The sequence below is a fragment of the Tauraco erythrolophus genome, chromosome 4 (assembly GCF_009769465.1).
Source record: "Tauraco erythrolophus isolate bTauEry1 chromosome 4, bTauEry1.pri, whole genome shotgun sequence".
Lineage (NCBI taxonomy): Eukaryota > Metazoa > Chordata > Aves > Musophagiformes > Musophagidae > Tauraco > Tauraco erythrolophus.
In genome coordinates this window covers 17666056-17678895 of record NC_141468.1, presented here as the reverse complement: position 1 = coordinate 17678895, position 12840 = coordinate 17666056, and the positions used below count along the sequence as shown (strand labels likewise).

At 42.7% G+C, this 12840-nt stretch overlaps 1 protein-coding gene across 2 annotated transcripts in view; it reads right to left on the bottom strand.

The window, feature by feature from the left end:
• LOC104376284 (sucrase-isomaltase, intestinal) overlaps window positions 1-12840 on the bottom strand; it is a 62713-nt gene that overhangs the window by 16638 nt on the left and 33235 nt on the right. For both annotated transcript variants that reach the window (XM_086610349.1, XM_086610351.1), the window contains exons 13-15: window positions 6577-6694; window positions 3141-3309; window positions 2498-2614 (exon numbers count right to left, since the gene is read on the bottom strand). In XM_086610349.1, the coding sequence (XP_086466475.1) occupies window positions 2498-2614; window positions 3141-3309; window positions 6577-6694 (404 nt within the window). The remainder of the gene's footprint in view (window positions 1-2497; window positions 2615-3140; window positions 3310-6576; window positions 6695-12840) is intronic.

Genomic DNA, 12840 nt, shown 5'->3' with positions numbered 1-12840 from the left:
ACCACTGTGTGTGTGAGCCATCTGCAACTGCCCATAACCTCATCTCAGGAGGGAAGCTGGGGTTTTGTGTCTGTGCTTGGGAACAGACACCCTGTCTCTAGAAATCAGTTTATCCTGGAGATGTAAGCCCTCTGGGACAAAGAAGGTGAAACACAGGAAAAAGGAAAGACTGATAATCTGCAAAACAAAGGCAGAAGCATAATTATTTTCACCAAAAACATAAAGACAAATCTATTTAAAAGTAAGAACAAATTCATGGCCCTGTTGAAGTCAACAGGAGTGACCAAAGTCACTGTGTGTAGTGAGGAAGACATTTTATCCATACAAATAAACTTGATTTCTCCTCCTGTATCCACTGTATGCCCTGACCGAGGGAACACCCACGCATTAGCAGTGCCACCCGCCTCCTCGCTGCCAGTGATGTTCTCCTGGGAGAGAAGGCACACATGCTGGGTCCCACCATCAACAGGGCAGGTTTAAGCAATCTGTCTACACTCGTTGGCTGCTTCTGATCTACTTTGAGGCAACCTTGACTCTCCCCTGCGATGGGATGCGGAGCACACAGCCCGAGGCAGTGCTGACACAGGAAACAGTTATATTTCCTTTAATTCCTCTTGTCTGACCATTTCCAGTGCTAAACCGAGTCAGCTGAGTCACATGGCTCCCTTCCTCCTTCACAAAATTTTCCCATAATACTCAGTTTTCTCATTAAAATTGAAGAATGTATGATGAATTCCAAGGATAATGAAACATAAAAGGAACAGAAGTAACAAAGCTTTTTATATTATCTAGTGCTTTTCAGACAAGAAAAGTATTAATTAAACCATTTGAAATCCCCAATGGATTAGGCAAAGTGGATATTTAAGATTTTATTTTAACATTAACTTAATAATAATTAAACTCAATATTTAAGTTAAATTTCTCCATTATTATGTTTACATCAGAATTAGTCACTGATAATATTCCCTGTTGGCTCTGAGCTCTGGAGCATTTATCTATTATTTCAAAAACTGCACAATATTTTTACCAGTATTCTGATGCTGTACAAATATTCCCTAAGTTCACAAAAAAAACCCAGTCAGACTTCTTAGGTGACGCTGAGTCACCCAAAATGCCTTGTTCATTTCTTTCAGAGAACATAATGTTTTAAATGGATTTAAGTAATCCAATAAAACCAAACGTATCTTCTGTTACTTCTGTCATTCACTCGACACTGAGTTGCAGCTCCCATCACATAGATCCACTGCTCTGTTCCTGCTTATTAAATTGTGCATATGTGATTAATACCCACTCACTCAGGTCAGACCTCGTTTGCATGCCCAAAGGGCCAAGCAAACATACATAGATAAGGTACCTCTAATTTTAGTGGAGAGGTAGATGATAGAACATATTCATCAACAGCAGCAGCTAATGCTTCACAGACATTTGTTCTCCTAGAGAGAAATGTCTCGGCATATCTCAGGAATCTACAGTAATTCCTGACCCTCTTAATGGCAGCACTATATCTTACTATTCCTGCATTAGCCCAGTTGCCGAATATCCAGCATAATTTCATGCATAGAGAGAGGTCTTTCTGGAGGTGTAAATGTTGCAATATTTTGATGATGCAACTCAAGAAAAACTGAAGTTAAGCTAATAACCTGAGCTCCAGCATCACACGAATCAGCTTACAGAAGTTAAAAAAAAAAACATTTGTTGAATTAGCAGAAGCATTTCATCGCGGTTGCAGATAAACATAGTGTACTTACAAAGGCTGCAAGACTTTCAAATTCTTCATAGTTAGAAACAATCCGATACTTCTTTCTATCTGAGATAAGTCTTGAAAGGACTTTACGATTAAGTTGAAGCCAGGGCACAGGTCTGGGGTAAGACTGCACTCTTTGATTCTTCTCATGGGCTCATTGGCCTTCATTAGTCTTTGTTGTTTCTTGGCTGATAATGCTGTCGCTACCGATGGCTCTCCTTGAAGTTCTCACATGTTTGTCAGGAGTTTGTACCCGTGGCTTTTTTCTGAAACTTGCTTTTAAACAGCAAGGATGGTGTATAATGCCCTCTCTCCCCTTCCTGCAACACCTATTATAGTTACAGAAGTACTGAAAGAAATATTGAAGGAAACAAGGGAGTAGGAAGATGTACTGACACTCACTGGCTCTTAAATAAAACCTGGGCTTCAGCAGGTAAAAGATGGAGGGGATGAATCTTACCAACAGTGCGGGAAGACCATTTTCTGTCAATCAGAGTACGTGGTACACATTTCTGCATGGCTTTCGGATGTTAGATACTACATATTTTCTATGTCATCTTTACATTATGGATAGGAAAAATTTACACTTCACTGTGTAATTCCTCTCGTAAGTGCTCTCATTGCAGCACTCCTTTTCACCTGCTGCTCCAGTTTACCCGAGAATGGCAGGTTAATTTCTGAGAAAGTAATAAAAATCACCGTCATCGTTACTGTAATCATAGGCTACAGCTTTGTGTAACTTTGTTTACTTACGCTATTTCCCTCTGAATTGTGGTTTCTGGAAAATGGATAGAAAGAGCCAAGCTGCATCCAGCGCAAGCAGAGTTCGTAGGTAGTGTTAGAGCCAAACCCACAGATATCAGCACCGACCTAAATAAAAAATAAAATCATTGGATAAGTGTTTATGACTGACGCTCAAATATGAGAAACCACAGAAGTTTGTTAATAAAAATAATTTTCAGAAAGAGATACTTATTTCTGATGGCTTTATAAGAATGCTCCATAATGATACGAGTTTTTCCAGGACTGAGATTGTACTGGCTCCTAGAGCATTAACATCATGGTGGAATGTCTGGCAGTATTTTAATAATTCTACAAATTCTCCAGCCCACCTTGCAAAACCAGAAGTATATGCAGGGACCTCAGTGATAGAATACATAATATAAAGAGACCGGTTCTGGATGGCATGCAGTGATTTAATCTGAATGCTGCAGTGCTATTTTTGTTTCTCTTCAGCCAGGCAAGATTGATGACATTTAGCTTTTTTTAATCTGCAGTTCCTTATGCTGTGGAGGCTGTTACTGCTGGCCATCTCAAGCAGCTTATTTCAGAAAACACTCGAGTTAAAGTGATATTTTGCATGAGCCAGCAACTGCCTGAAGGACATCGGACTTACAAAGGGGATACCAAAGAGGTTGAATTCCAGGATTCCAATGATTGACAGGTGCATGTCCTTCCACTGAGACAAGTTGTCACCCAGCCAGTGACCGCCGTGTTTCCCACTGCCAACGAATGTAGACCGACTCAAGACAAACGCTCGCTTTCCAGTTGCCTGCTGGGCAATGCTGCAAAGAAATGCAAGATTATTAAAAATAAGAATGGTAATCAAAAGAGATATATGATCAGCCTAGACTTTGAGGCACAATTTTTTCTGAAAGGGTGTTATTCATGAAACAGTTATTATTGTGGTCCCAAGTCATGTGAAAATGTGGCTGCAAAACTGCAACTAATGGAAAGTTTTACTCAGTGGTCAAAATAAAAAACTGAAATCTATCTGATCCACAAAACAATTTATATCAGGTATTTTTAGTCTTCCTAAAAAATAATTTATGTTTAATTTATTCTCAACAGTGTCTCAAACTGAAAAATTGAAACATAATTTCCTTTCTGTATTAGTACATTTGATTTAATGTCTTACAGGTTCCTAAAAAACGGTATAATATTTTTTTTTCAATATAGGATTTTTTTAGAGATTTGAATTGGCAAATAAGGTTCTAATATCCTGGAATTAAAAGAAAAAAAAAATCATCAAAACAATATTTGAACGTCTTTAAAAAAAGCAATAATCAATACAGAAAGCAGAAATGTAATGGTTCAAAATGTCACCCCATCCTTGTAGTATTTCCTCTGTTTTCCTGTCATTGTTTGATATATGAGGCTTCATTACAGAATTAGTAGTGTAATGAATTTTTCCTTGCCTTTTGAGAATAATTTTGCTGCATCACCAGAAAATCAAGGAAGTGCAATATGCCTTATTAATAAATGTGTTACAAAATTCCTCAACATAGAATAATCTCTGCACATAATTACATATTGCGATATTACATATTGCAGGAACTGAAATTCAAGTCTGTTTTAATACAATTTGAGCAACACAACTTAGATTATCTGAGAAATTCTAGTGTGAAATATTAGTCATGCCGTTCATCATCCACGTCCTTCTCCCTCTCCTTAATGAGATTTGATCAAGAGTTCTGTCATCCGTATTTGTAATGGCCCATATTCGCTATTGGTTCCGTAACGGCACAGAGCCTGTAAAAGGCTTCAACATTTGTGTCTGAAGCACAAAACGCAGCAGCTTTCATGCAAGCCTAAATGTATTGAACTTATGGGCTGTATGCAGCAAGAGGTGCAATTCTTGAACCATGAAGGACCTGCTGGTTCTGGGTCATAGTTGCACTGCAGGGCCCAATAACTGCACAAGAGTCCATGTGCTTTGTATATATGGGATTTTAGACCCAGTTCGTGGATGTTCTGAGTACAAGTCCTCTCCTCTGGCCGTGCAGCACAAGTCTTTGGCTCCATTTGCAAATGCAAGTGCTAACGAGGGCAACATCGGATCAACTCAACTGTGACCCAGAGCTAAATAAACAATTTGCAACAAGAAATTTATAGAATAAATTTCAATCTATTGTGAACTATTCCTGAACAGGTCCTACTGTTGTCAAGTGCATTCATTGACTGAAATTATTTATGGACTATCTTATGCAAATAACTCTTGGCGTTTAGCTGTGCACAAGCTGATCGCTGCTAGTTCGTATATCCAAATTCAAGACATTTGACATGGGTCAGATGACACATTTCCTATTTTCTGGCTGCATTAGAATAATTCTTAGAATTGTTTTTTATACAATTATAAACTTGTCATTCATTTTCAGCCAATATCCTGCAATTGATGCTGGTTTGCTAAATATCCCTGTCAGTAATTTAATTTAGTATATTACTTGTGAAGAGCGAATGCAGCGAGGGTATACAACCAGCCTTGAAAAGAAATGTGTTTGAGAAACATGAATGAATACATATGAAAAATTCTTCACCGAAGTTTCCCAGCTTTGCAGCGAATCCTCTTTTTGGTGGTGTTCTCCAGCCTTGAAGGACTCTCTATGTTTGGCTGAGCAAAATATGAGTTTCTTTTGAAAGGAGCCCTGGAAGCAAGTGCTGTAGGAATGGAGAAGGTTCCTAGCCTTGGGGGAGGCTGCAAGGAGCCGTGCAGCAGTAACCATCCCAACAGCGTTGGTCCAGGTTGGTGTGGCTGGGATGGGGCATACATTGAAGGGGCTGGGGCAGATGTGCCAGCACATGGAGCTTTTCCTGCTAAATTCACAGGGTTTGTCTCAGACAGTTGCCTTTTCTGGCACAGAGACTGAATAAAACCAAAAAAACAGCTCAAGAAGACAGGCAAATCCAAACTCTGTTTAAATAGAAACAGTGTTATCAAGACAGCATATAGTTCTGTGGACCTCTGTGTGCAGAGGACAAATCTGGGTGGAGAGACTAGTGCTGAGACTGGGGTGTAGGGGTCCAAAACCCATGCTAATTCTCATGCGTCCTAGCTGAGCTGGGTGGCCAGCAAGGTGCAGGGTTCGAGGGCTTTGTGCTCCTGTCGAAAGCTGGGCTGCTCTTCAGCCAGGCCCACAAGAGCTGGCGAACTGCTCCTGGCTTTTACACAGTGCTCCCCTTCCCCCAGGCTTGGCATGAAAAATTCAAGTGCATCAACACTGTAAGTAGGCTCACTTAGCCATGTCCTCTGGATGCCATCACAATACAACTGCTGAAAATGAGTGCTAAATACTGAAATAAGCCAGCACAAGGACCCCTGCTTTGGCACTTACATTGCAGTATTAAACTTAGCCGTGTTTTAGCTCAGCCTCTGCTGGAAAAAGCATGATTTGCTCATTTGATTTAATCCAACAGCTAGCTTTCCATTGTCACTCCAGCTTCGCAGCAACAGCCTGCCTGCATAAGGTAGTTCTGAGTGCTTCCCAGCAGCAGAATGAGTTTTACAGTAGCCAACAGCAACTGTGCTGCAATGCAGCTCTGCCCGCCTGGACTGTACTGAGCCCCCAGCCAAAATGCGAAATGCTGCCTGCCAGGAACCAGAGGCGGCTCCAGAAAAGCCAGGGAAGCTGTGCAGTTTGGATCCTTCACTGGCAGTGATAGAAACTCCTCTGCTTGGGCCACGGTAATGAAGGGGTGGAAAAATTACCCTGGCACCGCACATGGCTGCTTCTGCAACAGCTGCACGTGAGCAGCTACAAGGGAGGATAGGAACATCTTGCTCTAGTCATACAAAAGCAGAAGCTGAAGTGTTCAGCCCTACAAGTAGATCATGATCTTAGCTAAGAAAAAGTAAAATTGGAAAGGATTCTGTTTCTTCTTCCAAGATTCTCTTTGGGGTTTTTTTTGAAACTTCTTACTAAATGACAAACAGTAAAACGAAGCACAAGGCTGTTTCTTATTAGATACTATTACAGCTTTCGCAGGTAACATCAGCAGCTTTTAGAAAGTATTTCAATCACCTGAAATCTGCTTAGAAATGCTTAAAAACTTACTGGAAAGTTGGTGCTGTCTGTGACCAGCCGAAGAGAGAGTGCGTGTTGTAGTGCTCTCCCAGGTAAGTCTTGGAGTCTGGACACAATGTATTTTGTGCCAGGGAATTACCAGAAATGCCTGAGAATGATAAAAAAACATTGTAAAATTATATACATCACCGTTCAGATCTCTTCACATTTCTACCCATTTAGGAGTGAAAACACCAAAGGATTTGGGAAGAGGAAGAGCTTTGGAGTCTGGACACAATGTATTTTGTGCCAGGGAATTACCAGAAATGCCTGAGAATGATAAAAAAACATTGTAAAATTATATACATCACAGTTCAGATCTCTTCATATTTCTACCCATTTAGGAGTGAAAACACCAAAGGATTTGGGAAGTGTCAGGCCTACGCTGATCAGAGGTTAGCATATAGCCTTGAACACCTGCTTGCAGACAGGCACATGTGTCCTCAGGAGGGTGAGAGGATTGAGTAAACACTGCTAATTAATTTCAGGTTTTATGTCCAATAATTAAAAACATCTGTACAGATATCAGGTATTCAGTAAGTAACAACCAGAAAGAAAATTTCTGGGGAGGGACATTTTACAAGAGTGTCCACTGATAGGACAAGGGGAAATGGGTTTAAGTTGAAGGAGAACAGATTTAGATTAGATCTTAGGAAGAAATTCTTCAGTAGGAGGGTGGTGAGACTTTGGAATAGATTGCCCAGAGAAGTTGTGGATGCCTCCTCCCTGGAGGTGTTCAAGGTCAGGCTGGACAGAGCCTTGAGTAGCCTGATCTAGTTGAGAGGCGTCCCTGCCCATGACAGGGAGGTTGGATTAGATGATCTCTGAGGTCCCTTCCAGCCTATGCCATTCTATGATTCTATGATTCTTCATTTCTGAATTAAGAATATACCTACATATATTTTTTATATAGTGACAAATTTTACTTAGCATGAAAGATCCTGAAAAAAAAAAAAAAAAACAACAAAAAAACCCACAACAAGCCAGAAATTCAGATGAACTCATCTGGTTGTGTGAAATCACAAGACCTGGGTTTGTGTCAGTCAGCTGCAGATGTAGGCGGGCAGCACGATTCTGCTCTATCATGGCAAAATTCACACCTAAGCTCAAGTCTGGTCCCTCTCTTCTCCTGAGGCATCTAAGACTTAAAGACATGAGGACTAACAGCCTGGCCCTGAGCAGCACTGTGAGCAAAGAGTGGGGAGTGTTGGAGGTGTGCAGGGGAGGAAAAAGCATGAGGAGCAGAGGTCCGCAGGGTGTCATCTGCTATGGCCTGATACGCTGCACGGGAGAGGGCAAGGACAGATTATAATGGATATATTCACATGAGGATGGATTATCCAGAAACTCTTTCCATCAGCAGGTCACAGGCAGTGGAGGCAGCGGAAGCTTTTTGCCTTTGCTGACAATCAGGGGTAGCCCTGACATCGCTGGCACAGCACTGGTTCAGCTGAGCCAAGGGGAAGAAATACCAGACACAAATTCGTTGCACAGATGCTGCCTGGTCTTTGATCCCATATTACGGAGATGCTGGCAAAGCCCGTTTGGTGTGGAAAATGTGATTCTCATCCTCTGCAGGTAACCTCCATGAAAATGCCATGTGAAGTTCAGCAGGAATTGAGCAGGTCACATGTTTGGTTTATACAATGTATTTTTAGAGATAGAGCTGAAAATGTTATAAAATCCTCTCGAAAAAAAAGTAAGAAGGCAGATTCTCAAGTATTATTCTTTTGCATACTTAATTAGGTACATGCACTATTGTAAATATTTCTCCATTAGCAAGAATCTCACTGCCTAATTGAACTTTACTGTATGATGCAGTTCATAGGAGGACCACAGAATCATAGAATGGTTTGGGTTTGAAGGGACTTTAAATATTACCTAGTTCCAACCTCCCTGTCATGGGAATCAATACCTTCCACTAGATCACATTGCTCAAAGCCTCATCCAACCTGGCCTTGAATACTTCCAGGGATGGGGCAGCCACAACTTCTCTGGGCAACCTGTTTCAGTGCCTCACCACCCTCAGAGGGAAGAATTTCTTCCTTATCTCTAATCTAACTCTACTGTCTTCCAGTTTAAAACCGTTATCCCTTCCCCTGTCAGTACACGCTCTTGTAAAAAGTCCCTCTCCAGCTTTCCTGTAGGCCCTCTTTAAGTACTGGAAGGCTGCTAGAAGGTCTCGCTGGAGCTTTCTCTTCTCCAGGCTGAACAACCCCAGCTCTCTCAGCCTGTCTTCATAGCAGAGGTGCTCCAGCCCTCAGATCATCTTTGTGATCTTGGACTCGCTCCAACATGTCTATGTCCTTCTTCTGTAGGGAGCCCCAGAGCTGAATGCAGTATTTCCGGTGGGGTCTCACAAGAGCAGAGTAGAGGGGCAGAATCACCTTCCTCGATCTGCTGGCCACACTTCTTTTGCTGCAGCCCAGGATACGGTCAGCTTTCTGGGCTGCAAGTGCACATTGGTGGCTCATGTTGAGCTTCTCATTAACCAACGCCCCCAAGTCTTTCTCCTCGGGGCAGCTCTCTGCCCAGCCTGTACTTGTTCTTGGGATTGTCCTGACTCAGGGGCAGGCCCTTGCACTTGGCCTTGTTGAACTTCATGAGGTTCTCACAGGCCCACCTCTCCAGCCTGTCAAAGTGCCCCTGGATGGCATCCCTTCCCTGTAGTGTGTTGATCACACCACACAGCTTGATGTCGTCATCAGCAAACTTGCTGAGGGTGCACTTGATTCAACTGTCCATGTTGCCGACAAAGATGTTAACACCACCAGTCCCAATATCGACGCCTGAAGAATGTCATTGGTCTCCACTTGGACATTGAGCCATTGACCACAGCTCTTTGAGTGTGACCATCCAGGCAATTCCTTATCCACCAAGTGGTCCATGTGTCAAATCAATGTCTCTCCAATTTAGAGACAAAGATGTCATGCAGAACAGTGTCAAATGCTTTTCACAAGTCCAAGTAGATGATGTCAGTTGCTCTTCCCTTATCCACCAATGCTGTAACCCCATCATAGAAGGCCAACAAATTTGTCGGGCAGGATTTGCTCTTAGTGAAGACATGTTGGCTGTCACTAATCACGTCCTTTTTTCCATGTGCCTTAACATAGTTTCCAGGAGGATCTGCTCCATGATCTTGCTGGACACAGAGGTGAGACTGACGGGCCTGCAGTTCCCTAGGTCTTCTTTTTTTCCCTTTTTAAAGATGGGGGCTATGTTTCCCCTTTTCCAGTCAGTGGGAACTTCACCAGACTGCCACAACTTCTCAAATATGATGGATAATGGTTTAGCAACTTCATCTGCCAGTTGCCTCAAGACCCATGGGTGCATCTCATCAGGTCCCATGGACTTGTGCACCTTCAGGTTCTTTAGATGGTCTCAAACCTGATCTTCTCCTACAGTGGGTGGTTCTTCATTCTCCCAGTCTCTGCTTTGCCTTCTGTGACTTGGGCAGTGTGTCTAGAGCACTTGCCAGTGAATTCTGAGGCAAAAAAGTCACTGAGTACCTCAGTCTTCTCGATATCCTGGGTAATCAGGTCCCTCGTTTCCTTCCAGAGAGGGCCTACATTTCACTAGTCCTCCTTTTATCACCGATGTACCTATAGAAGTTTTTCTTGTTGCCCTTCATGTCCCTGGCCAGATTTAATTCTATCAGGGCTGTAGCTTTCCTAACCTAATTCCTGGCTGCTCAGACAATTTCTCGGTATTCCTCCCAGGCTACATGTCCTTGCTTCCACCCTCTGTAGGCTTCCCTTTTGTGCTTGAATTTGTCCAGGAGCTCCTTGTTCATCCATGCAGGCCTCCTGGCTTTTCTGCCTGACTTCCTCTTTGTTGGGATGCATCACTCCTGAGCTTGGTGGAGGTGATCCTTGAATATTAACCAGCTTTCTTGGGCCCCTCTTCTCTCCAGGGCTTTATCCCATGGTGCTCTATCAAGCAGATCTCTGAAGAGACCAAAGTCTGCTCTCCTGAAGGCCAGGGTAGTGAGCTTGCTGTGCTCCCTTCTCACCGCCCTAAAGATCTTGAACTCTATCATTTAGTGGTCACTACAGCCAAGGCTGCCCTTGAGCTTCACATTCCCCACCAGCCCCTCCTTATTAGTGAGAACAAGGTTCAGCATAACACCCTCCTCAGTGGTTTCTCTACCACTTGGAGAAGGAATTTACCATCAATGCATTCCAGGAACCTCCTGGATTGCTTCTGTGTTGTCCCTCCATCAGATATTGGGGTGGTTGAAGTCCCCCATGAGAACCAGGGCTCATGAGCGTGAAGCTGCTTCTATCTGTCTATAGAGGACCTAATCTGCTTGGTCTTCCTGGTCAGGTGGTTGGTAGCAGATATCCACTATAATGTCACCTGTCCCTGCCCTCCCTTTAATCTTGTCTCATAAACTCTTGGTCGGCTCCTCATCCATCCCTAGGTGGAGCTCCATGCACTCCAGCTGGTCTTTGACATAGAGGGCAACACCTCCTCCTCATCTCCCCTGCCTATCCTTTCAAAAGCGTCTGTATCCTTCCTTCCAACACTCCACTCATAGGAGCCATCCCACCATGTCTCCATAGGTGTGCGGGTGTGCACACACCTCTAACTCCTCTTGTTTATTCCCCATGGTACACGCATTTGCATAGAGGCATTTAAATTGGGCCCCTGATGAAGCTGAGTTCCTGGCTGGAATGGCTGGAATTCCTTTTTGCTGCTCTTCAGGTGCTCTCAGCTTGTCTTGGGCAAGCCTGATACTATCCCCCTCCCCCTTCAAGTCTAGTTTAAAGCCCTGTCAATGAGCCACATTCATTACTACAAAGTGCATTTCTCTGTACCTGAAACCCCATTAACCTCTCTGCTTTTCTGTGCCACCATAGCTGGAATCCTTGTGTTTGGATTTTTAGACACAAAGACTCCAATGTGGCTGATCTGCATCAGAAATAGCATAATTTATAGGCAATTTCCAAGTAACTTTGACTGATATGGCTTAGAAGAAGACACTGAGCTTCTGGGGAAAGTCACACTTAATGTCCCAGTGGCACTTAATTATTAGCTCCATAAAATTAAGATGGAATATGAAAGAAAAAGCTGTCACGAGTCGTATTTTCATGCTTCATTCTTATTCTGAATATTTTGTATTCTGTCTCAGTAATACTGATTATTTTACAATTGCGTGTTAATCTTCAGTATAGAGTGTTTTATAGAAAATTGATGTGAAGGACATCTGTTTTTAGAAGTTCAAACCACAGTTACGTGTAATCGTGGTTATAATTTAGATAAGCAGGCTGAGGGCTGCATTGAAAAAAAGCCTGAGGCATAGAGATTGGGACTCGTACAGATTCAGTCACCTAAGACAACAGTGAGCCCCTCAAACCCTGTCAACCCCAGAAAGGTCCTAATGGCTTGTTGGACTAAGCAGCTTAGGTCCCACCTCACACCTACACCAGTCAAGGGCTTGGACAGCCAAGGGCATGCGCAGTGTTGACATAAACTGGCATATAAAAGAAAGCCCTTAAACACTGGTTCAAAACAGATATCCTACGCCTTGGAAAAAATGCCTTCTGCATTCTGCAGAAGTGAGACCGACACTGTGAGTTGCAAGCAGAAGTAGGTGCATCCTTGCCCGAGAAGGAGCAAGTCAGAGAGATAAACTGGGCTGAAAACACCTGTCTTCAGCATCCCTCGTTGTCCTTGCATATCATGTAGATATCTTGGTCTCTGACTCCTTTATAACAGCTCAGCAATTCTAGTTGTCACAAAGCTCAGCTTCATGGCTCAGAAACTGCCTTATGGTTCCATCCATCAGTTCTTTATTCGTGAGGGTAAAGGGAGCTCTGCTGTTTTGTCCATCTTCCCCAAAGTCTCACAACTTTTTTTACAGCTCTGAATGCTGACAAAAATGGAGGTAACTCAAGGCAAAGGTCTCATCAGTTCGTGGCCTTTGGTCAATGACAAGACCCACAGGACCAGCATACAACAGTTACAATCAGCAGTTTCCCCTCAAAGAGAGCAAACATCAAAATCTTCATTAAAACTTCTGCTTCTGGTTTCAATAATTTACAATCTTTTTATAGTATTTTTTTCATGCTTTTGTTATGTTTATGTTTCTCTTGTATTTGGACGAAAATGAGATTTAATAAATAAAATGAAGAATTCACATGACAGTACAACAGCCTGAAGGGAAAGGGGACATTTCCAATACTTCACTGTCAATAACTCGTTTATGTATCAACTTTCTGCTGCATATTAGCATTGCTCAGTCAGCAGGGC